The sequence below is a fragment of the Muscardinus avellanarius genome (assembly GCF_963383645.1).
Source record: "Muscardinus avellanarius genome assembly, chromosome: 13".
Taxonomy (NCBI): Eukaryota; Metazoa; Chordata; class Mammalia; order Rodentia; family Gliridae; genus Muscardinus; species Muscardinus avellanarius.
The window spans coordinates 54,942,992-54,968,581 of record NC_137799.1 but is presented as its reverse complement, the minus strand read 5'-3'; the positions used below and the strand labels follow the sequence as shown (position 1 = coordinate 54,968,581).

General features: G+C 43.0%; 1 protein-coding gene across 1 annotated transcript in view; it reads right to left on the bottom strand.

The window, feature by feature from the left end:
- The window catches only part of SAXO1 (stabilizer of axonemal microtubules 1), a gene marked incomplete at its 3' end in the record, with an annotated part of 138,312 nt that extends 117,535 nt beyond the window's left edge, over positions 1–20,777 (bottom strand). Inside the window, exon 1 of the mRNA XM_080709564.1 lies at positions 20,677–20,777. Within this exon, the coding sequence (XP_080565690.1) occupies positions 20,677–20,723 (47 nt within the window). The 5' untranslated portion in view covers positions 20,724–20,777. The remainder of the gene's footprint in view (positions 1–20,676) is intronic.
- Positions 20,778–25,590: the final 4,813 nt, after the last annotated feature.

Sequence of the window (25,590 nt, the reverse complement as noted above, 5' to 3'; positions counted from 1 at the left end):
GGGGAAATTGCATGTTTTTGATGACTAAAGACATTTAAATAACACAGGATCCTATTTATACTACTAATCATTCCAGTTCTTTTTCTTCCTCCTCTTTCCTATATTTCTACATTCTAATTAGACCATTTCAAATCGTTCCAGTATTAAGGATGGACTTTTTTCTTTTGGCAGTACTGGGAATTAAACCAAGGGGTCCTTAATTCCCAGCTCACCCTTTCTTATAGTACTGAGGATTGAACCCCAGCCTTATTTTTTATTTGGAAACAGGGTTTAAGTTGCTGAGGCTAGCTTCAAACTTGTGATCCTCCTGTCTCAGCCTCAATTACAGTCTCCCAAGTACCAATCCCCAGCCCTTTTTTCTTTTGAAACAGAATCTCACTAAGTTGTCCTGGCTAGCCTCAAACTTGTTTTTTTTGTTGTTGTTGTTGTTTTGTTTTTTGTTTTTTTGTTTTTTTGGTTTTTTTTTTTTGGTGGTACTGGGGTTCCTGGAAACCCTTCTACCTCTGGGCTACACTCCCAGACACCTGTGTTTTATATTTTTATTTGGAAACAGGGTCTCTTATGCCAGAGAGTCTGACTTCGAACCTGCGTGATCCTCCTGTCTCCACTTCCCAAACGTGGGGATTACAAGCATGCGCCACCACGCCTGGCTTGGCCTCAAACTTTTGATCCTCCCACCTCAGCTTCTCAAGTAGCTAGGATTACAGAACTAGATCTTCTTAAACTTTTGCAATGGCTTCTGGTAGTACACTTAAAGAGTTTGTAATGGTTTGAATTTAGAATGTCCCCCAGTCCTCATGGAAACAAAGCAGCAATATAGGAAGCAGGGCTTGGTTGCTAAGGATGGGTTCCTGGGGGTGGGGGGGTGGCCTTGGGGACTATAAATGATTCTCTACTCCCTTTGGTCTCCTTTGCTTCCTGCCTCCATGATGTGAAAGCAAAGCCCTTGCTCTCTCCTCCTTTCTGCTTCCTGCCATCATGCCCTGAGTTCTACAGACCCAGCCTAACATGAACTGAACCCCCAAATCTCTAAAACCTTCCTCCCTCTAAATTGTGTGGTCAGGCTTATTGGATCACAGCAGTAAGAATGTCATCTGGAACAGAGTTGCTAAAGGCCCTCACTCCCGCAACTAGATGTGATCCTCCCAAAATCCCCAAATCCTTCATCCTAAATTATTAAAACCATTTGAAAAAGATGAGATATAAACAAGACCAAAAGAGGGAAATACCACAAAAAAGTAGAATGAATACTGGAAAGTCCAGTGTGGACGTTGGGCAAGAGTGGGGGAGGTGAACGCAGTCAAAGTGTAAGAGTGCTCTAGCCAGTCACCCACAGCACTGTTGGCACAAGGAGGCCTGGGGAGGCAGCACACCCATCCAGTCCCTTGGTACAGAAGGACTTCAGAATATCACAAAGGGCCCCTTCCAGCATGCAAACCATGGCACTCCCCTCATTTAAGAGTCAGACAAGTAAACTCTCGATTATATTTCAGCTTCCACTGTTGATGTTTCTAAAAGGAAAAAACACTCTGGTTAGCAAAAATGAGTTTCTAAGCCTCATCAGCCAGTATGTCTCATTCTAAATTAACAAATAAACATTTTGGTTTACACAGCAATCTCCATTGGCCTGGTTAGTATTAGGGCATGCCTGGGGGTGACTGCTCTGTCTTGGGGTAGTAACAAAACTCAACATTTTGTACCAACAAGTGCCATGGAGTAATGCTAGGATGGAAAGCTGTTTCTGTGGATCAGGCCCCTGTCAAACATCTACAACTTCCAAATCAGCTGACACAGAAGCTGGCTCCAGAGCATATATTTCCACCAAACTGGCTTTGGGGGATGTTAGAGGGGACCAGGCCAAAGGAACGGCATTTGTCAACATGTGAAATGAGAATAGAGTGCCTCCAGCTGTACTCAGATTCGACATGCAAAAACATGTGGGCACCTAAACCAGTTCTTCACACTGGAGTGACAAAGTCTCATTCCTTTTACTTTTTTAGATAATAGATTGCCCTCTTGTGGGAAAGAGAATGAAGTTCATGGTATTTCCCCTTATCTTTTTCCTTAGTGAACACTTTGGAAAGAAGGTAGCCCATCTCAAGGCAAGAGATGGCCACTGCCATTTGGGAACATGGTCACACGACTGACACTTCTTTTGATTGTTCAGGAGATTTATTTTAAAACTTAAGAAGTTTCACATATTGTTAGCAACCAATTGCACTTTTTTAGAAAATATATATTTGTCAGTCACCCAGTCTGAGAACTGGGCACATTGTTGTGCAGGATAGGTGGGTGAATCTGAAATCCAGGTGGTTGGTGTGGTGAGTATACAGGGTGTCAGTATGTAGCAGGCAGAGCCATCAATGAGGCGAGCCTGGGGCACAGGATACAAGTCAAGGAATGGCTGGTATAATAAGGCAGGGGAAGGGTTGCATAAGGGTTAAGTTTGTTCTGCAATCTATAGTAAAAAACTGTCAAGGATAAAGAGCTATTGAAACTGTCAAAGTCACATTATCTGAGTTTTCAAGAAATAGCACTGAACTAGTCTCAAACAGAGCAGGAACAGGGAACACAAAACAAAGTTCAAGGAAGATCCTACAGATGTTTAGAAATCACAGGCTGTACCAGGCATGGGGACACATGCCCATGATCCCAATACTTGGGAATCTGAGACAGGAGGATTGCAGGTTCAAGGCCAACACATGAAAACTTAGCAAAACCCTGTCTCAAATTTTAAAAAATTTAAAAAATATAGGGCTGGGGGTATAAATCGGAGGTAGAATATCCATAGGTTTAATCCCAAGTTTCACACCAAAAAAAAAAAAAAAAATCACAGGCTGCTTTGTGGGTGGATGGGATTTTCTCATTTAGGTTGAAGACTTCCTCTGAGAGAGTTTTAGAGGCTCAGAAGGGCCACAGCTCTGTCACCGGTATTTCCAGATGCCTCCTTTGTTCCACATACAATTAGAATATTGGATTGTACAAAAAAATAAAGCCAGTGATACAATGATCCAGTGCTCTCTGATTCTGCAGGAGTTAGGTCAATAAATAAGACCACAGAATATTCCAGTGAGAGCAAGAAGGCATTAAAACCACCCTGTGAGGCTTAACTAATACTGGGGAGGGTGGAGTATCTTTCCCAAGGATCAACAAGCAAGTAAGAGCTCAAAACAAGAGAACGCACTTCCTGCCGATGGTGACAGAGGGCGATGAACGCTGGTGTCACTGCTGAACTTGGTTCCAAACTATTCTGCCAAAACACTCTTCTAAGAACAGATAGCATCTTTACCTCATTTCTCTTTAATCAATGGCTAGACAGATTTAAAGGTCTTACATTCACACCTCTGCTCTATGAAGAAACACACACCTTTTGCTTTTGAGGTTACTTCATTAAATGACGTAGTGCCTATCTAAGTTTGGTCCACTGCCCACGAGGTAGCTTCAGAATCACCTGAAGTCATTGTTCAAACTTGCAGATTCCTGGGCCTCAGACCCACAGACTCAAAGTAAATGGAGAAAGGGCCCAGAAATGTGCACTCTTCAAATTGCTCTTTAGTTGATTCTTGTGGACATGCGGGGTTGAAAACAGTGGGGTTTTAGAGTAAACATGCAGGTGAAGGGCTCATGAGAAAAGCCTTGTGTGGCTACAAAGACAGTTAAGATGAGCTCCACTCTTGTGATAAAGCTATCGTTACTTCCAAATCTTAATCCATGACTTAGGAATTCCTCTAGCCCCAGGATTCTCAGCTTGGGGCAATTTTGAGCCTCTGTTTTCCAAAGGACGTTTGGCAATGCAATGTCAGTAAACATTCTTGGTTGTTGTAACTGGATGGGTAGTACTGGCATCTAGTGGACAGAGGCCAGGGATGCTGCCAAACATCCTACAGTGCACCGGATAAGTGCCCAAGATAAAAGCCTCCATACGCACCACAGATGAGAATCCCTGCTCTATTCTAAATCAAGCCTTTATTTTAATAAATTAATATATAAACTTAAACATAAATTATTAATTTTTATCTAGTCATATTTTAGTTGCCTCACTTCCTTCCTGTACTTGGTAAATTCACACTATATTAACCCTATGGGAGCCAGTGCCCACACCCACTACAGAAACCAAAAAGTGCGACACTCCTCCCAACCCATTTTTTTTTTTCCAGTACTAGGAATGGAACCCAGGGGCATCTACCTTTTGAGCTACACCGACAGCCCTATTTCTTGTTATTTTATTTGAAAACAGGGTCTTACTTAGTTGCAGAGGGCCTCACTAGATTGCTGATGATGGTTGCAAACCTGCAATCCTCCTGTCCCAGCCTCCCAAGTACTGAGATTACAAGCGTGCACCACCACCTCCAACTCAACCCTACTTCAGTAAGGTCTTAGGAGTGACTGAGGTCTGGACACCCAGAAGCTTCTTCCTGGAGATTTTAATGTTAGAACAAGGAATGTTTAAAGAAAACTAGAGTAACAGTGAAGAAAGCCTCCTACAGGCAGGGACATTGTGGTGTTGGGGCTATGTCCGGCAGTGGCGGCGGCAGTAACAGGACATCCTGAGTCCGGAGCATGCACAGCAGCATTCTTACCAGCTGGTCACCGCAGAGCAATTTGTAGCAATTTGCTGTGGCTCTTGCCTCCTGGCCTCACTTGTACAAGACTGTGGTTGTACAGATCCCTGCATATATGTACACTACTGCCCTATAGCCTTTCATTTGTTTAAACCTGCTGAAACCATCCAGTGTCCATTTCAGTTGCTTCAATCAACAATCCGGTATGATGCCGGGCGTGGTGACGCATGCTTATAATCCCAGCATTTGGGAGGCTGAGACAGGAGAATCACGGTTCTCAGATAGCCTCAGCTACTTAGTGAGGCCCTTTGCGACTCAGTGAGACCCTGTTTCAAAATAAAGAATAAAAATTAGGGCTCAGGGTGTACCTCGGAGGTAAAATGCTCTGGGTTCCATCCATCCACAGGAGAAAAAAAAAAAAAGAATCCTGTATGATATAACTATTCTAGGAGCCTTTGTTAATACCAGTATTATTGTTTTAAAATATCCACACCTAATCCGGGCCTGGTGGCACATGCTTGTAATCGCAGTATTGGGGAAACTGAGACAGAAGGATCTTGTTTCAAGGATGGCTTCAGCTACTCTACTTAGTGAGGCCCTTTGCAACTCAGTGAAGCCCTGTTTCAAAAAAAAAAAAGAATTTAAAAAAGGGCTGGGGGGTGTGGCTCAGAGGTAAGACTACCCCTGGGTTCCACCCAAGTGCTGCCAAAAAAAAAAAAAAAAAAAACTTCTAACTCCATACACAAAGATGATTTGGGGCATACACACCATGCACTTTTGGCATACATGACAAAGAACTATTCACCATGGATTTGTTTGGGGTTGTTTGTTTACTATATCATTTGAAGTTATTTATATATGCTTCAAATTCTTTTAGGGAAAGAAAATCATCTTAATAAAACCCACCTCTAAATAGAGCAGTAGAAGACAGACAAGAAGGCTTGGCTCATGGATGTGTCCGAGTTTCAGGAAATGCTACAGTTAACAGCAAGGAGTGAAGAAGGCTTCTAAGACCAGAGCCCGGTTTAGAAAATGGTAAGGTAGATGTGAAATGAGACATCATAAGGGGAGAGAGAAATATAGGTCATTGCAGCTTTGCATTGGAGCATGTTTCAAAAACCCACTGGAAACTTGAAATACATTCCCACTGAATCATCAATTCACACGGTGGCTGGAGTCCTGGGCTGGCCTGCAAAAGCCTCCTTAACATGAATTGCTACATATAGACAAAATCAGAGAAAGTAGTAGGAGTTAGAGGTGAATCTTTCTTATGCACCACCCAAAGGTTATCAAAGGTTGCTCAGAAAAGCAAGGTCACCAAGTAAAACAGCAAATACCACAGGAGCAGTGGCTAGAGACAAGAGGCTACAGTCTGAACATGTGCTTTCTATGTTACAGAATAGACGCCTTCAGAACCATCTGAACCCACTTGTTTTTGCAGACGCATATGGGTCTCAGCTTATTCATCATCTCACATGCATCCACCATTCTCTGCTCTGTAGTAGCCTTTCAAGTTCAATCATCATATTAAAATAAATGCTCTTCCCTCTTTCCAGAAATCTGGGTTTCCAGTGTTAAAAGGGACTCTAGAGATCATTTTGTCAAACCTCCTGCCCAACACAGAAATCCTTTTCACAGCATCCCAACAGGCACACACCCAGCTCAAGGGTCAAAGAAAGTCCATTTCAAGTTCTTGTAGTTCTAACTGCTAGGAAATTCTTCAATAATGTGAACCCCAAATTGGTTTTCATGAAACAACCACTCACCAGTCTTAGTTCTACCTTTGAACAACCCAAGACAAGTGTAAATCCCTCCTCTGCAGAATCCAGTCCTCCAACACCAGATGACCGCCAGTCCATCCCTCACATTCTCAAGGTCAACTTTTGTCAATTCCAAAATGCATTCCCTGTAACCTGGCCATTCAGTCACCTGCTGGTATTTAAAAAAAAAAAATCAAGTGGCTAACCAGGCCAAAGTCTAATAAAGTAATTACATCAGCTGACCTGGACACCCTATTTCCATTTAGCCAAAAACTGAGTTCATGCTTCTTCACTGCCACATATACCATAAGATCATATTAAACTTGTGGTTAAGTAAAAACTCAAAGATCTCTTCACAAACTATGGCCAAGACAAACCTCCCACATTATGAATATATGTAATTGATTTTTCATCCCAAACATAGAACTACATGTTGACCCTTGCTAACTTTCAGCTTGGTTTTGGCCCAGCATTCCAGCCTGTCAAGATAATTTTGAATCTCAATTCTGTTATCTGTCATACTTCTGTTTGGTGTTTTCAGTAGATTTGATAAGGACTCCTTCCATGTCTTCATCCAAGTTTTGACAAAAAAAGAAAATGTTGAACAAGACAAGGCTGAGGAAGGAGTGCTATGGCATGATTCTAAAGATATTGTTCCAAGTAGGCAAAAAGCCATCAACACTCTTTGGGCCTGTTGTTCAATGAGCTGGGAATCCACATAATTATACTATCATCCAACCCATCTTTCACTAACTTTATCTACAAGGATATCTTGGCAAGAGTCTTCAGAAGGCCAATTGCTTCCTCTTTTAATCACTTTTCTCCTCCCCATACCTGTATTACACAAAACAGTGCCCTCCTCCAGCAGCCTGGCTGGTATTATGAAACCCCATGCCTCCCAGAGCTCAGCTAATTGGACCACAGGAAGGACCCTGCATGCCAGAGGAACCACATCACTGGCCCACTCAACCAGGCCCTTTTTCCCATGGAATCCGCAAACAGTACACTGAAGTCTACTTAACCTCTTGAGTCACCTGCAATGAGAAGTAGTAAGGTTTGGGCTGAGGTGAGGCGCCCACAGATGCCGATGTGCCAGAGGAAGTCAGAGTGTTCTGATGAAAATGAATCGGACATGCCCCAAGAGTCCACGAGGCTTGAGAAGGACATACATTCTTTTTCTTTTTTTTCTTTTTTTTCTCTTTTTTTTTTTTTTTTTTTTTTTGTGGTACCGAGGATGGAACCCAGGGGCATTCTACCTCTGAGCTACACCCCAGCCCGATTTTTATTCTTTATTTTGAAAAAGGGTCTCACTGAGTTGCAAAGGGCCTAAGTAGCTGAGGCTGTTTATGAACCCGGATCCTCCTGTCTCAGCCTCCCAAATGCTGGGATTACAAGTGTGCATCACCACACCTGGTGTAAAAGACATACATTCTAACTTGCCATTAAACCATTTCTAGAAAAGCCAGGAAAACATCAGTCCATTTTCAGCTTGGTCCTTCCTTTTTCTTCTTTAAGGTCACCCACACAGGCTCCAGAAAAACTCTGCAGAGGTTCCCATCCTTCAGAGCCCTAGGATGGAATTGTGTGTGTGTGTGTGTGTGTGTGTGTGTGTGTGTGTGTGTGTGTGTGGTACTGGGGTTCCTGAAAACCCTTCTACCTCTGGGCTACACTCCCAGACCTATTTTATACTTTTTTTTTTTTTTTTTAATTTGGAAACAGGGTCTCTTAAGCCAGCACAGCTGGCTTGGAACCTGCGCAATCCTCCTGTCTCCGCCTCCCAAGAGCGGGGACTATGAGCGTGTGCCACCACGCACAACTAAGAATTGAAATTCTGAGCCTAGAAAAACACTATGGTAAACCGGGCGTGGTAGCACATGCTTGCAATCCCAGCATTTGGGAGGCTGAGACAGGAGGATCGCACAGGTTCGAAGCCAGCCTCAGCTACTTAGTGAGGCTCTCAGCAACTTAGTGAGACCCTGTTTCCAAATAAAGTATAAAATAGGTCTGGGAGTCTAGCCCAGAGACAAGCCCCTGGGTTCCACCCTCAGTACCAAAAATAAAAATAAAAAACGCCACTGTAGAAAATAGGGACTACCTCATTGTCTAAAGATCATTTCGTGTGTGAGTCTGTCTGTCCATCTGAGGACTGAACCCAGGGGTGTTCTATGTCTAAGCTATACTCGCAGCCCTATATTTTATTTAGAAACAGGGTCTCACTAAGTTGCTGAGCCTGCCCTCAAACCTGCAATACTCGTCTCAGCCTCCCAAACGCCCAAGTACTGGGATTAAGGGCAGTACCATCATGCTTGGCTTGAAGATCACTATGTTTAAGAGTTCAGAGATGTTAATGGACTTGAACAAGTCCACAAAGCTTCTAAGTCCAACTCAGGACTGGAATCAAAAAGTTCTAACCATCCCCCAATTCTTTCCCTGCCCTCCCACTGCTCTTTCAATTCAAGTAGGATAGAAGAATAAGGTTTCCAGTTAATTCTTTGCTTTTCATTTTGTGTTCTTCATAGATTTCATGTGGATTTTCTTTATTTGGAGAACAGGGCAGAAATGCATTATATTTGAAAAAGAAAATTGTTATAAAGATTGTGACTTTTAAAAATAATCATCATGTAAAGGATAACGTTTCTAAAATTAAGTGATTGACCAGAATAGGCAGGAGCTTAACAGATCCTGTACATTACAAACTTAATTTGTTAACATTAGTACTAGAGACTTTGAGATATCTGAATATTTAAAACATAAGGATGTATTTGGCTAAGTGGTTAACTTGATAGCCACTTAGAAACATTAACCTTTCCTTATAGAGAAGCAATTGTAGAAACATTAAGGTTATTTTGAAGATATTTCATTTCATTTGTATTTTTTTGGTTTTTTGGTGTTTTTCAAATTTTGTTTTTGGATTATTCTGGACTTCCGGGAAGATGGCGACCGAGAAAAGCGGGGCTTAAGAGCCCCGGTAACAACCAATCTCCATTACCACAAAATCAGCGCCTTTCATAGCCAGAAAACACCATCACCAGAGAAACAAAAAAAATCACCAAGCTCCAGAGAGAAAGCAGACTGAGAACAGAGCTCAGAGCCACAGAGGAGATACACCGGCCTCAGGCCCGAGGACTCGGCAGCAGCACCATACTGCCGGTGGCAGCGGCAACTTCCCCGGACGGCTACAGCAAGCCAAGGTGAGCCGCTGTGGAACAGCCAGGCGGGATTTCTCGCCGCAGGTAAAATCTAAAGCTCCCAGTGGCTGAGCTCAGCACAAGCTACAGGGATTCAGAGTGGAAATCAAAACCAAGAAGAAATACGCCAGCTTACGGCCGAGGGCGTAGCAGCGGCGCCATATTGCCACCAGCGGCAGCAGCAGAGAATTCACCGAATCCAGTACAGCTACATCTGCGTACTCAAGAACAGTGAGTCAAATTGCGGGCCACAGAGGAGAAATCCCAGTACTGTACTTCCTGGGACTTGACCCAGTGGGGGAGGGGCGGTGGCAGAGATATCACACCATAGGAGAACGTGCAACCTGGCACCCCCCATAGTTTAAAGCAGCCTCTACCGACTCCCTGGGTCGGAGACTCTGTGATACAACCCAGTAAAGGAGTAGTGGGGTCTGAGATACTACAGACTCGAGATCCAGAACACCTTAAATGAAGTCATAGTGACCCAAGGGAAGAACCCAGAGAAGGCACAAACTTCCGAAATCATGGGAAAGAGGAATAATACTGGAGCAATGAATGCCCACAACCCCACAACATCAGAACCCGATAAAACAGAAAATCAGAGATTTCTAGAAGATCAAATCAGGAAAATAACTGTAGAAATAATAGAGGTGCTTTGAAAAGAACTCAGAGAGAGCCAAAAAGAGATAAAGGATGCAATCAATGAAGTAAAGGCCTCAATTCAAAGCACAAACAACCGATTAGACCACATGGAGAACAGAATCTCACTCTTAGAAGATGATCATTCCAAAAATGAACGCATAGTTTCTAATCTAGGAAAAAATATCCGACAGCAGGAATCTGACATTGAAGAAATATGGGCTCATTTTAAGAGAGCTAACCTAAGAATAATTGGAATAGAGGAGGGAAAAGAAGGTGATACCAAAGGGATCAACAATCTCTTCAAGGAAGTAATAGCAGAAAATTTTCCAAACATAGAGCAAGAGGTTGATACACAGGTCCAGGAAACTTATAGAACTCCCTTTAGACAGGATCGGAGAAGAGGATCCCCACGCCACATAATTGTCAAAATGACCAATGTGGAAGCCAAGCAGAGAATCTTAAAGGCAACAAAAACAAAGGGCCAAGTGACATTCAGAGGCAAACCAATTAGAATCACTCCAGACTTCCCAAACCAAGTCATGAGAGCCAGAAGGGCTTGGAGTAACATATTCCAAACTCTGAAAGAAAACAACTTCCAGCCAAAAATTTTCTACCCGGCAAAACTTTCTATCCAATTAGATGGAAAAATAAGAAGCTTCCATGGCAAACAGAAACTGAAGGAATTTATGTCTTCAAAACCAGCACTAGAGAAAATACTCAAAGAGATTAACTACAAAGAAGAAATAGGTAACACACACCAGAACCAGAGAAACAAGATTTTCCATCCAACAGACAACTAAGATTGGTTATCTGTGGAGATTCGTTACTTATGTTAGTCTTTTACCTATCTCTAAATTGTATTGTTTGCCTTTATTGTTGTTAATTTTTAGGATTTCTAGTTGGAATATTAATATACCTTCAGATATAGCATTTGGAAATATTTTATCCCATTCTATTAGTAACTGTTAACTCTGTTTACATTGTCTTTGGATATACAATTTTTTTTTATTTTTTAGGGAGTTTGTATACTCTTCTGTTGCCTGTGCCATTGAAATCATATCCAAGAAGTCACTGCCAATTTCAATGTTGTGAGGTTTTATGACCCAGATTTTCTCCTAAAAGTTTATAGTCTTAAGATTTATATTTAGGTCTTTTATCTATTTTGAGTTAATATTTGTATATGGGATTAGGTAAGGGTCCAACTTTATTCTTTTCCATGTAATTATTATGTTTCAACAATATTTAGTTAAAAGATTATTATTTCCACCACCAAATGTTCATGGAAACCTTGTCAAAAATAACTTGACAATATAGGGAAGAATTTAGCTCTAGGCTTTTATTTAACTCCAATGGTTTATATATCTGCCTTTAGAATAGTACTACACTGTTTCAATTATTGTAGCTTTATATGGTTTGAAATGAGAAAATATATATCTTCTAGCTTTGTTCTTTTTCAAGATCGTCTTGGGTATCTAGAATCCATATTCCATATTAGGATAGATTTTTTTTCTGAAAAATAAATATATAAATATATGATAGCTTCACCTAAAAAAATAGAAAAAAAATTCTCTGGTAAGAAAGAAAGCAAAAAGAAATATTGAAATGTTATCTTTAAGTCATCAAAAGCTTGGTATCAGACAAATGAAACTGTTATGTGAGATTATCATTTTTAATTTTGGATAAATTGCTATAATACTAGATGTCAACCACTAAGCCAAGCATGGGAGGGAGGGATGGGGAGAGAATGGGGTGGGGATCGGGTGGTGGCTGACTGGGCGATGTGTGCATGTATGTCTACAAAAGTTTGTATCCCACTATGATGTATGAATACAGTGCACCAATAAAAAATAAAATTAAAAAAAATAACATAAATAAAATAAAATAAAATTTTGTTTTTGGTTTTTTGGTGTTTTGTTGTTGTTGTTTTGTTTTGTTTTGTTTTTGTGGTGGTACTGGAGTTCCTGGAAGCCCTTCTACCTCTGGGCTACACTCACAGACCTATTTTATTTTTGGAAACAGGGTCTCTTAAGCCAGCGCATCTGGCTTGGAACCTGTGCAATCCTCCTGTCTCCGCCTCCCAAGCGCGGGGATTACAAGCGTGCGCCACCACGCCCGGCGAACAAGCCAGTTTTTTAAACAGAAGTGGCGGACTGCGCACCTCAAGGAGGGTACCCTCCATCCCCAGAGCCATGTCGTCAAGACTGATCTGATCTGAACAGACGATTTTTGTTGATGTCAGTCTGAACTCAAGTATAATAATTGTTAGATTCAAGTACAGCCACCCCAAGAGGGCAGAGGGCATGCCAATATGCAAAGAAATTACATCTTTGAACACAATCCTTAACCTCTCCATTTGGGGGGCAAAGGTTTGTTTTTGTTTTATTTCCTGGTGGGTGATGCTGGGATTGAATTCAGGAGCATTCTACATTTTTACATTTCTGGCTCTACTTTTATTTTTATTTTGAAACAGTGTCTTGCAAAGTTGATGAGACTCTCACAGCTTGCTGAAGCTGTCCTCGAACCTGCAGTCCTCCTGTCTCAGCCTCCCAAGTACTAAGATTACAGGTATGTACCCAGTTTATCATCCAAATTTAATCCAGCCCCCCATGTACAAAGTACCTCTCCCAAGGTTAATTCTCTGTGGAGCATTTCCCACTCTCTGCTCCTTAGTAAATGAACTTAACTCTCTCTTACCTAAAGTACAAATTCTCCAGAGGGCAGAAACCTTACTTACCCCTCCTAGGCTTCACTGCCCAGAACAGAGACTCACACTTTTATTTACATGTATTTAATAACACCTATCTCTGCCTTACTGTGTATAGCAGGCATTGTTCTATTTGTTTAATACTTAAGATTGACTCAGTCATCACAACAATCCTATGAGGTAGGCTCCCCTACTGTCTCCACCTTACAGATGGGCACACTGAGGCAGGGAGGAGTCAAATCCTCACTGTGAACCTAGGCAACCCAACACACCAGGCGGCACAGAGGCTGGACCTCTGAGCTCAGAGGTAGAATGCCCCTGGGTCCAATCCCTAGTACCATTAGTTAATTAAAAATAAAAAGGGTTAAGCTAGTGGTGTAGCTCAGAGGCAGAACACTCCCAGGCTCAATCTGAAGACAGAGAAGAAGAAGGGGGGGTGGGAGGAAGAAGCAGAAGTCGGGAGTGGTCGCATACACTTGTAATTCCAGCATTTGGGAAGCTGAGACAGAAGGGTCTGGGTTTATGGCCAGCCTCAGCTACTTAGGCCCTTTGCAACTCAGTGAGACCCTGCTTCAAATAAAGAATAAAGAATAGGGCTGGGGGTGTAGCTCAGTGATAGAATGTCCCTGGGTTCCATCCCCAGTGCTAGAAAGAAAAAGAAAAAGAAAGAAAGAAAGAAAGAAAGAAAGAAAGAAAGAAAGAAAGAAAGAAAGAAAGAAAGAAAGAAAGAGAAAGAGAAGCAGTAGTGATTACAAATGAAATGAAATATCTTTAAAGAAATATTAGCAATCTGTAAATCTACTCAGAAGATCTAAAGCATAACAGATTTAAGGTTGACCTAATTTGGATATTGGATGTTTCAACAGAAAAAGAAACAATGGTCTCTTTAAGATTTCTCCTAGGGAGAAGGCTGCTGTCCATGCTATTCCCCGCTGACTTCACACTTAGGTGTTTACGGCTGGCGCCTGCACAGAGGCCTAGTGTCTCCTCCAAGGCCCTGGGCTCAGATGTCTCCCCTGCCTCTGCAGCTGGTGTTGCCCACCCCCATAACCTCTCCTTCAGGGCCTGTCTCCTCTCCACCTCACCTCAGAATAACACACCATCTTTACCCTTGTCATACAGAAATAACTGCGAGCAGGAGCCCACACAGGTGGGCAGAGCCAGGGTCCAAGACCAAGGATTCCGATTCCAGCTCCACTTCCCTCATCACCCCAGAAAGCCGCTCCCCTTCCACAGGCCCTGGCCCCCTCATCATAAAGTGGCCTCTCCCACCTCTGAAGTCCACCATCAAAAAAAATTTTTTTTTCAATATTGGAGATGGAACCCAGGGGGCAGTCTACCTCGGAACTATACCCCCAGCCCTATTTTTTTATTCTTTACTTTGAAACAAGATCTCACTGAGTTGCAAAGAGCCTAAGTAGTAGCTGAGGCTGTCCTTGAACTGCAATCCTCCTGCCTCCGCCTCCCAAATGCTGGGATTACAAGTATGCATCACCATGCCTGGCTGCCTTTTTATCATTATTATTGGTACATTGTAGTCATACATCTTCTCCATCACTTATTTTATTCTCATTCATTTGAAAGTTAGCTGTTCCCCTTCCCCCAGGAAATGTGTCATCCTCTCAAAGAAACCATAAGTCACTTGAAGGCCAGTCAAACATTTTATTATCAGTGGAGGGAATGGTACTTAAAACTGCCTGCTCAGAATGGAATTAGAAAAAGCATACTCTAGCCGGGCATGGTGGCGCACGCTTGTAATCCCCGCGCTTGGGAGGCTGAGACAGGAGGATTGCACAGGTGCGAAGCCAGCCTCAGCTACCTTAGTGAGGCTCTCAGCAACTTAGTGAGACCCTGTTTCCAAATAAAAACATAAAATAGGTCTGGGAGTATAGCCCAGAGGTAGAAGGCCTCTGGGTTCCACCCCCAGTACCACCAAAAAAAAAAAAAAAGAAAAGAAAAGAAAAAGAAAAAGCATACTCTACATCAATCCATTTGCAGAATGCAAGATGGAATACATCATTTTAATGCAGCAATTTGAATTACTACAAATATGTACTCTATAATTTCAATATCTGAAATTTGACAAATTATATACAGTGACAGTCATTTTTTAAGATGAAAGGTATATACAAACAATTAACCATTAAAAAGTATGGCCCTTTTGGGTTTTAGAATCAAAGAGAATATAACATAGCTTAACAGGAAAAGTACATAAAATGCACAGTAAAAATAATTCAGTGTTAAAGTAAAAAGAGCTGGTCTTTTGTTGGCTTCTCTCTCTGGATTCTGTTGAAGACAAAAAATCAGCAGCAAATATCTGTGAAAGGCTGTTCTTTGTCTTTTTTCTTCATCAGAATTTATGAAGTAAATATTATTTAAATTAAAACAAGAATTCTTCTTGAAATATGTAATATCAAACCAGGTCCTCAATTTTTTTTTTCCTTCCTCTTAATTTGTAACAGAGACTCAAAGAAAATAAAATCTAAGGTTAAGGAAATTTCCATCAATGTGAAGAAAATATTTTCCAAAATTAAAATAACAAGTTCCTCCCTGGTTAACATAACTGATTTAAGTTGCAGATACACGGCTGCCCCAGGGATCACCTTCCTCCCAAAGCACTGTGAAAAGGCCGAATCCACATCCTTTGCAGCAATTCTTGAGCCCTCTATGGGACTACCTTTTTATGAAATGCTGTATATACTACCAATGCTACATAAATATTTCATGATACACTAACCAGTCCTGGAATTTCCTGCAAGATTGCACAAAATCTTTTAAATGGTGCACTGTAAGCCATAAAATAATCAAATATAAAAGCAAGCTACGTCAATCCCTCCATTAACAACTATCTTTTACCAGAATTTATAAAAAGTAATGTTACCACATTTTAATCTCAAGAGAGATTTTTCTACTACTTTACTAAAAAAGCTTTTAGAATTATTTTTATCTTTTACATCAGATAATATTTCTCAATTGGAAGGAGCCTTCCTATTGTAATCTGTAGTGAAAAATCTCCCAGTGCCACTTGAAAATAGACAACAGTAAATTGCAACATGTAGCAGTGTCTGATACACAGTAAAAGATAAGTAAAATTAAAGTGACCTATATTGTGCCTAAAAGTTAACAAACTGTGTTCCCTTTTGTTAAAATTAAGCCCAGTACTTCCATTTCCTTCTCTGTAAAAAAAGGTAGAGACCACTAAAATCCCTTGTAGCTTTAAAAAGCTGATTAACATTTTACTTTATCTACTGACACCACTAGTGTCAGGGAAAGAACAGTTCAGTAAACGGAAAACAGGCTAAAATCAAAGACTGACATTTCCAAAGTAAGCAACACCTCCCATGTTGATGGACCCCAGTATGATAAGGTATAAAAAACACTTTTGAAAATTTCAAAGCACTATAGAAGTATAAGATGGTATACTTATGTACAACTGTGGCATTTTTTTTCAATAACAGGAAATGCTGGAGATATTCAGATGTAACTGGAAGTATTAGCTTCTCCTATACAAATGTGGGGTCCCTCCACTCAAAACAACAGTCCCAGTGGACTTGTAATCCCAGTATTTGGGAGGCTGAGACGGGAGGATCACAGTTCGTGGCCATCCTCAGCTACTTAGTAAGGCCCTTAGGAATTTATTGACAACCTTTCAAAATTAAAAAAAAAAAGAAGAACTGGGCATGGTGGAACATGCTTGTAATCCCAGTACTTGGGAGGCTGAGACAGGAGGATCACAGGTTCTCAGCCAGCCTCAGCAATTTAGGGAGGCCCTTCACAACTTAATGAGGCCTTATTTCAAAATAAAGAATAAAAAATAGGGCTGAGAGTGTAGTTCAGAGGTTGAATGCCCACAAGTTCAATCCCCAGAACCACACACACAAAAAAAAAAAAAACTGATGTTAGTTACTATATTTCTACAACATATGAATGTTTTATTTGATAATAATTTTATTAAAAGGAGATGAAATTTTGTGATGATATTCCAATTGCAAGATTGTTCCTTTTCTATTCCAATTGCCAGGTTTTTCCTTTTCAAGGAAGAGAATGGAAAGTGGTGTAGAGAGAGACCATGCAGTTTGATACAGTGAAATGTGTCTGGTTTTCTTAAACCAGTAAAGCCCACTAAAGTGTTTTCTAAGCAATTGAAATCTTTAGGTTCAGATATTATAAACCCCCTCACTTTGTTGTATTGTTGCTGGTGGTGTTGTTTTACAGTGCTGGAGATGGAACCCAGGGACATTCTACCTCCGAGCTACACTCCTGGCCCTATTTTTTATTCTTTATTTTGAAACAGGGTCTCACTAAGTTGTGGAAGGCTTCACTAGGTAGCTGAGGCTGGCTGTGAACCTGCGATCCTCTCGTCTCAGTCTCCCAAGTACTGGGATTATGAGTGTGTGCTACCACACCTGGCAAGAAACCCACACACACACTTAGTAATCTGTGACCTATTCCTCAAGTCATACCACCTTCCTGAGCTCTGCTGGGTAATCCCTGCGCTTGGGAGGCAGAGACAGGAGGACCAAGCAGGTTCAAAGCCAGCCACGCTGGTTTAAGAGACCCTGTTTCCAATTTTAAAAAATATAAAACAAAAATGGGTCTGGGAGTGTATCCCGGAGGTAGAAAGGTTTCCAGGAACCCCAGTACCACAAAAAAAAAAAAAAAAAAGTTAAAATAAAACTCAGAAAAAATCTCAGGAAAACCCAGAACCCCAAAGGTTTTGTTTTCCACTTAGGCTGTCTGGTTGAACCATCAGGGAGAGAGTTGGTCAGGAGAGGGCTGACATCTTGTGGCCAAATATAAGAACTTCCTCCTGCTGATTGGAGACTGGTCCCCAAAAGACAAGGACTCTTGCAGATGGAAGCCTTCTTATCCAGCCCTCGGAGCATCCCCAGAGCCTCCTCATTAGCAAGTACAATTACTGTGTTCTCATGAGCTACAGTTGATCCATAGCGCTGAAAAAATCTACAGCTGAAGACGTACTAAAGAAATTTTTACTCAAAATCTAAGGGCTGAGGGTGGGTGTAGGCTTCCCTCTCTCCCTAGCAGCCTTGATTCTTCACAAATCTCATTTTTTTTTTTTTGGTACTGGGTGTGGAACCCAGGGGCATTCTACCTCTGAGCTACACCCCCAGCCCTGTTTTTTGGGGGGAGGTCACAGTACTGGGGATGGAACCCAGGGGCATTGTACCTCCAATATTCCTTGTTTTGAAACAGTCTCACTTAGTTGTAAAGGGCATAAATAGTTGAGGCTGTTCGTGAACCTTGATCCTTCTGCCTCAGCCTCCCAAATGCTGGGATTACAAGTGTGCACCACCACGCCCAGATCTAGGTTTTGTTTGGTTTTTTTTAAGTGGGGTAAGAGCTGATAATGTAGCTAAGTGGCAGACCACTAGCCTGCAAGTATGAGGGCCTGAGTTCAATCCCAGTACCATAAATACATACATATATATTCATAAAGGAATCAAAGCCCAGAGAGATGGAATGACTGAGAGGTCCCACTCCCTCCCCGAAGGCCTCTCTCCACAACAAGTGATTTCTTCTTCACACATGCCTATCCTTCAGACTTCTGCTCAGTTTTTCCTATAATCTCAGACTGAAGAAGTTAAAAATCCTAGACTTCTGTAGCCTGAACGTCTACAGAACCCAGTGAGGTGACACACACTTTAAACCCAGTACTTGGGAGGCTGAGACAGGAGGATCACGGGTTCAAAGCAAGCCTCAGCCACTTAGTGAGGCTCTCAACAACCTAGTGAGACCCTGTTACCAAAAAAAATAAAATAGGTCTGGAGGTAAAGACCAGAGATAGAGGTCCATAGGTTTCATCTTCAGTACCACAAAAAAAAAATTTTTTTAAAGAGTGCCTACAAAATACCTCATTGGAATTTTGCCTCTGAGCAGATTTAATTGGAGTGGGGATAGGGAAAATGAAGACTTTCAAATAATGAGATTCAAGAGCAGTATTGTTCAATAGAACTTTCCTCAATTACAGAAATGTTCCATCTCTTTCGGTCCAGTATGATAGCCACTGGACTCACATGACTGGGCGTGTGTGTTACTACTAGGGATTGAACCCAGAGATGCTCTGCCATGAGCTAAAACCACAGTCTTTTTTAATTTCAAAACAGTCTCGTGAATTTGCCAAGGCCAGCTTTGAACCTGATTCTTCTGTCTCCATCTTCCAAGTACTAGGATTACAGGCATGTGCCACCACGTCCAGCTTCACATGGTTTTTGAACATTTGAAATACGGTGAACACAACTGAGGAACTAAAGTTCTGATTTCACTGTAACTCAGTGAAACAAAATTGCCACATGTAACAACAGCACTACTGTAGACCTAAAACTTGCAACCCTAACCCACTGCAGCATAGTATCACCTTCACAAGCAAAAGCTCCATCCACTCAAGTTGATGTTTTGACCTCCATACAGAGAATAATGTGTCAGTATTACACAACACAAACACACACAAAAAATGGTCTTTGCTTTCCCATCAATAGGGGATAAGAAGTATGCAGACAATAGCCAGGCAACAAAAGCATAGGAAACAGGGATCCTCCTCTCTTACGAGGAGCAACAGGGCTGGGTTAATGGGAGACTTGCAACTGAAGCAGGTCCCCAAAGATCAGGAGGGCTGGGCATGGTGGCACACACCTACAATCCTAATACTGAGAAACACAGGAGGGTTGCAGGTACAAGGCCAGCCTCAGCAATTTAATGACACCCTGTTTCAAAATAAAAAGACCTGCAGTTTAGCTTGGTGGTAGAATGCCCTTGGAAGCCAGGCGTGGTGGCGCACACTTCTAATCCCAGTATTTGGGAGGCTAAGACAGAGGAGGATTGCACAGGTTCGAAGCCACCCTCAGCTACTTAGTGAGGCTCTCCGCAACTTAGTGAGACCCTGTTTCCAAATAAAATATAAAAATAGGCCTAGGAGTATAGCCTGGAGGTAGAAAGCCCCTGGATTCCACCTCCAGTACCACAAAAAAAAAAAAAAATGTCCTTGGATCCGATTCCCAGTTACCTTCCACAAAAACCACCTTAAAAAAAATCAGGAGGCAAGAGGAAAGGACACTTGAGTGGAAAACAAGAATAAGGAACAGAGAGGGCTCAAGGGATGCCAAAAGCCCCATCCAATTTGAGGAATGGTTGCATATAAGGAAACCATAGAGAAAACTTTAAAAGTACATTAGGGTCAGTTTCCAAACAAAAATAAGAGAACCAGGGAAATTACAATGGGAATAAAAAGGAACCAACTAAGAATTGCAAAGAAGCTGGGCATGGTGGTGCACACTTGTAATCCCAGCACTTGGGAGGCTGAGACAGGAGGATCACAGGTTTTAAGTCAGCCTCAGCAACTTAAGGCTACCCACAACTTAGACTTTTTTCCTGTGTGTAGTGCTGGGGATGGAACCCAGGGGCATTCTTTCTACCTCTGAGCTATACCCTCGGCCCTATTTTTTATCCTATCTCAGTCTCCCAAATGCTGGGATTGCAAGTGTGGGCCACCAAACCTGGCTTGTCTGACACTTTTAGTCTGGGAAGGGAGTAAATGTATTCAGGGCCAGGGCCACGCCCACTCTCAACCTGTTGCTCAAATATGAAAGAACACAGGAGGAAGCCTGAGAACCAGCCACGTTCCCAAAGATTGGTTAAACTTTCCTGTGTTAAACGTGTGCTGTGTGTTAAAAACAATGCAGCCAAATAAGTTGACGGATGGACGGAGTCACTGTGATGCTGCCTCCTTAGTTAACAGGTGAGGCCTGGCCTACCTTCCAGCAAAGAGGCCTTGCCCCCAGCCTCGCCCTAGCGGGCCACCTTACCCGCAGGAGCACAGTTCGCAGATGCACTTCTTCTTCAGTGGGGACATCCTGAGGGCTGGTCCGCTCAGAGCATCTCCAGCAGCAGCCTCCTCGTGGACCCCAACCGCTTGGCGGGGACGGGCCAAGTCTAGAGGGCCTGGGCAGATGATCTGAAAACTTGCTCCAAAGACAATTTAAGCGGCCCTTTGCGAAGCCCTGCCTTCTCTTCCCTTCCTGACGTTTGCTCTGAGCGAGTGAGCAGCACCGAGCATGGACAGCGCGCCAGCCCGGGTGACCTCGTCCTGTGCCGGCCGCCGACCCGGCCTCTGCCGCCCGGACCCAGGCACCTGCAGCGCCGCCCGGCCCAGCACCCCGGGTGCTCTGTGACGGCTTCAGAGCCGGCGGGCGTGCCTCGGGGTGTCCGTGATGTCACACTGGCCGTCTGTGAGGTCAGGAAGCTCCCAGCGCCTCACCTGGCTGGGCCAAGACAGATGTTCCCACTGACCCTGGAAGAAAGATGGAGGACGTGATGGACGGCTTCGGAAAGCAGGTTGGTTCGTAAGAGAGCAAAGTTCAGGGGCGCAAGTGCCAAGGGCCTGAAAACTCACGTTGAAGCAATACATTTTATGCCTAGGATGGTTCCCTTCTTATGGAAATGCTCCCGCCTCGGCCCAAAGCCTGGCCTTGAATAACATTTCCAGGTCTTTCTATGGAAATTCGCGCCTTGGGCTTCAGGTTTCTGTTAGGATTGCCCTCACGCTCAGCCCTGCGCCTTCAGAACAAAGAAGCTAAGCAGAGCCTTTACTGCTCACAGGGGTGCTCCATTGCTTCCCGGGCGCTAATAAAGGTGCCTTAGCGGTGTGCCTCTAGAATCTTAAGAACCACCTGGCTTGATAAAACCAAATAAATTGTCGCCTTCACCCCCAGAGTCTCTAGTCCAGTAGGTCTGAGGCTGGGGAGTTTTGCCTTGAAGGCCAAGAGGAACCAGGCCCGACAGAATGGGGAAAGCAGAGCTTGGGGGGTTTTTTGTTTGTTTGGTTGGTTTTGTACTGGAAATTGAACCTATGGCATTCTACCTCCAAGGCAAACCCCAACCCTTTTTTTTTTTTTTTTAAGGGTCTTGCTAGGTTGATGAGAGTCTCACTATTTGCTGAGGCTGTCCTCGAATCTATGATCCTCCTGTCTCAGCCTCCCAAGTACATTCATGTGGTGATGGACAACTTGACTGGTTCCATAGTTTGGCTATGGTGCCTATTTTTTATTTTGAAAAAGGGTCTCACTAAGTTGCAGAAGGCCTTACTAAGTAGCTGAAGCTGGCCATGAACCTGCAATCCTCGAGTCTCAGCCTTCCAAGTACTGAGATTACAAGCTTAGTTTTACATTTTAAATGTTGGAAAAATAAGTTTACATTACCCATAACAATATGAAATTCAAAATTCATTATCTGTAGCCAGGTGTGGTGGTGCACGCTTATAATCCCTGAGTTTGGGAGGCTGAGACAAAGAATCACACAGGTTCAAAGCCAGCCTCAGCTACTTAGTGAGACCCTGTTTCCAAATAAAGTATAAACTAGGTCTGGGAGTATAGCCCAGAGGTAGAAAAGCCCCTGGGTTCCACTCCCAGTACCTCACACACCAAAAAAAAATCAAAATTCAATATCTAAAGGTTTGAATTTTGTCAAAAGTTCTGTGGAAATATTTCTGATTTTTGTCTCTTGACCCACAAAATTTAAATGTGTACTATCTAAGTCTATAGACTTAAAAAAATTGTCAACAAATTAGGAAAAGGAAATTTCCACAATTTAATACAGGACATCATCAAAAAAAAAAAAAAAAGCTACAGCTAGGTGTAGTGTCTCATGCCTGTAATTCTAGTACTTGGTTGAGACGGGAGGATCGTCTGTTCGAAGCCAGCCTCAGCAACTTAGCAAACTTCTCAACAACTTTTTGAGACCCTGCTTCTGAATAAAAGATAAAAAGGACTGGGTTCAATCCCCAATAACACACACACACACACACACACACACACACACACACACATATTATTAGCTGGGTATGGTGGCAAATGCCTATAATCTTGATACTTGGGATGCTGAGACAAGAAATTTACAAGTTTGAGGTCAGCCTCAACAATGTCATGAGACCCTATTTCAAAACAAAATATATATAAAAGGGGCCAGGGGTATTGCTCAGTGGTAGAGTGCTCCTGGATTCAATCCCTAGCATTACACACACACACGTAATATCGTGTTGAAATTTTAAGGGGCTCTAGGGTACAGCTTGGTGTTAGAACACTTCCCCATTATGCTTTTGTTTTGTTTGTGACAAGGTCGAGGTCTCAATTAATTGCCCAGGCTCATCTCCAAGTGGTAAACTCAAATGACCCTGCTACCTCAGCCTTCCAAGGAGCTGCAACAAAGTCAGGAGCCACCCCACTTGGCTTTTAATAATTTTGTTTTTAGTACAGTATGTTGGCACATGCCTATAATCTCAGCTACTTGGGAAGCTGAGGCAGGAGGATGGGAAGTATGAGGCCAGCCTGGGAAACTTAGAGGGACTCTGTCTCAAAATTTTAAAAAATGAGAACCAGGTGTGGTGGTGCGTGCTTGTAATCCCAGCATTTGGGAGGCTGAGACAGGAGGATCCAGGTTCGGTAGGTACAAAATGTCTGGGTTCCAGTAACACACACACACACACACACACACACACACACACACACACACACGAGATCAGCACAGTGGCACATATCTGTAATCTTAGTACTTAGGTGGCTGAAACAGGAGGATCGCAGGTTCGTGGACAGCCTTGACAACTTAGACCTTGATTCAAAATAAGAAGGGCTAGCTGGGCATGGTGGTACATGCTTGTAATCCCAGCATTTGGGAGGCTGAGACTGGAGGATCGCAGTTTGCAGACAGCCTCAGCTACTTAGTGAGGCCCTCCACGACTTAGTGAGACCCTGTTTCAAAATAAAGAATAAAAAATAAGGCAAGGAGTGTAGCTTGGAGGTTGAATGCCCCTGGGTTCCACCTCCAAACCCACAAAAAGGAGGAGGAGGAGGAGGAGGAGGAGGAGGAGGAGGAGGAGGAAGAGGAAGAAGAAGAGGAGGAGGAGGAGGGCTCAGGGTGGAGGTGGGGGTAGTACGGAGGTAGAACACCTCAGGGCTCAATCCCCAGTAACAAAAACCAAGCAAACAAGGTCTATCAAACTGGGTGTGATGACACACACCTGTTATCCCAGTATTTGGGAGGCTTAACCAGGTAGATCACAGGTTTGAGGCCAGCACAGGGTAACATAGCAAAACCCTGTTTCAAAATTAAAAGATGGAGCCAGGCGTGTAATCCCAGCATTCGGGAGGCTGAGACCAGAGGATCACGGTTCGCAGACTCAGCTACTTAGTGAGGCCCTCTGCAACTTAGTGAAACCCAGTTTCAAAATAAAGAATAAAAAAAATAGGGCAGGGGGTGTAGCTCGGAGGTCGAATGCCCCTGGGTTCCATCCCGAGACCCGAAAAAAAAAATATTAAAAGATGGACATGGTGACACACATCTATAACCCCAGTACTTGGAAGGCTGAGGCAGAAAGATCACAGGTTAGAGGACAGTCTCAGCAAGTAATGAGACACTCATCAACCTAGTGAGACCATTTCAAAATAAAAATAAAATCAGGCTCAGGGTGCAGCATGGAAGTAGGTTCAATCCCCAATACTACAAAATAAGTTAATTACTTACTTAATTAAAAGTAAATAAGGCTGGGAGTATAGCTCAGTGGTAGAACACTCCTGGGTTCCAGTTCCAGTACCACAAAAAAATATTAAGAGTATTTCCCAGAATTAAAACACATAGTTTCCAGAATAAAGGACACATTAGAGGGTCCATCACAATGACAATCAAGTTTCAGGATATCAGAAATAATGAGAAAGTTAAGTTTTTAAAGAAAATAAGTTTTGGGACTTCCGGGAAGATGGCGACCAAGAAAAGCGGGGCTTAAGAGCCCCGCTAACAACCAATCTCCATTACCACAAAATCAGCGCCTTTCATAGCCAGAAAACATCATCACCAGAGAAACAAAAAAAAAAAAAAATCACCAGGCTCCAGAGAGAAAGCGGTCTGAGAACAGAGCTCAGAGCCACAGAGGAGGTACACCGGCCTCACGCCTGAGGACGCGGCAGCAGTGCCATACTGCCAGTGCCAGCGGCAACTTCCCCAGACGGCTACAGCAAGCTGAGGTGAGCCGCTGCGGAACAGCCAGGTGGGATTTTTCAGCGCAGGGAACATCTAAAGCTCCCAGTGGCTGAGCTCAGCACACACTGCGAGGACTCAGAGTGGAATTCAAAACCAAGAAGAAAAAAGCCAGCCTCACGGCCGAGGGCGTAGCAACGGCACCATATTGCCACCAGTGGCAGCAGCAGCGAATTCAACGAGTCCAGTAGAGCTACATCTGTGTACTCAAGAACAGTGAGTCAAATTGCGGGCCACAGAGGAGAAATCCCAGTACTGTACTTCCTGGGACTTGACCCAGTGGGGCAGTGGCAGTGGCAGAGATATCACACCATAGGAGAACGTGCAACCTGGCACCCCCCATAGTTTAAAGCAGCCTCTATCGACTCTCTGGGTCGGAGACTCTGTGATACAACCCAGTAAAGGAGTAGTGGGGTCTGAGATACTACAGACTCGAGATCCAGAGCACCTTAAGTGAAGTCATAGTGACCCAAGGGAAGAACCCAGAGAAGGCACAAACTTCCGAAATCATGGGAAAGAAGAATAACACTGGAGCAATGAATGCCCACAACCCCACAACATCAGAACCCGATAAAATAGAAAATCAGAGATTTCTAGAAGATCAAATCAGGAAAATAACTGTAGAAATAATAGAGGTGCTTCGAAAAGAACTCAGAGAGAGCCAAAAAGAGATAAAGGATGCAATTAATGAAGTA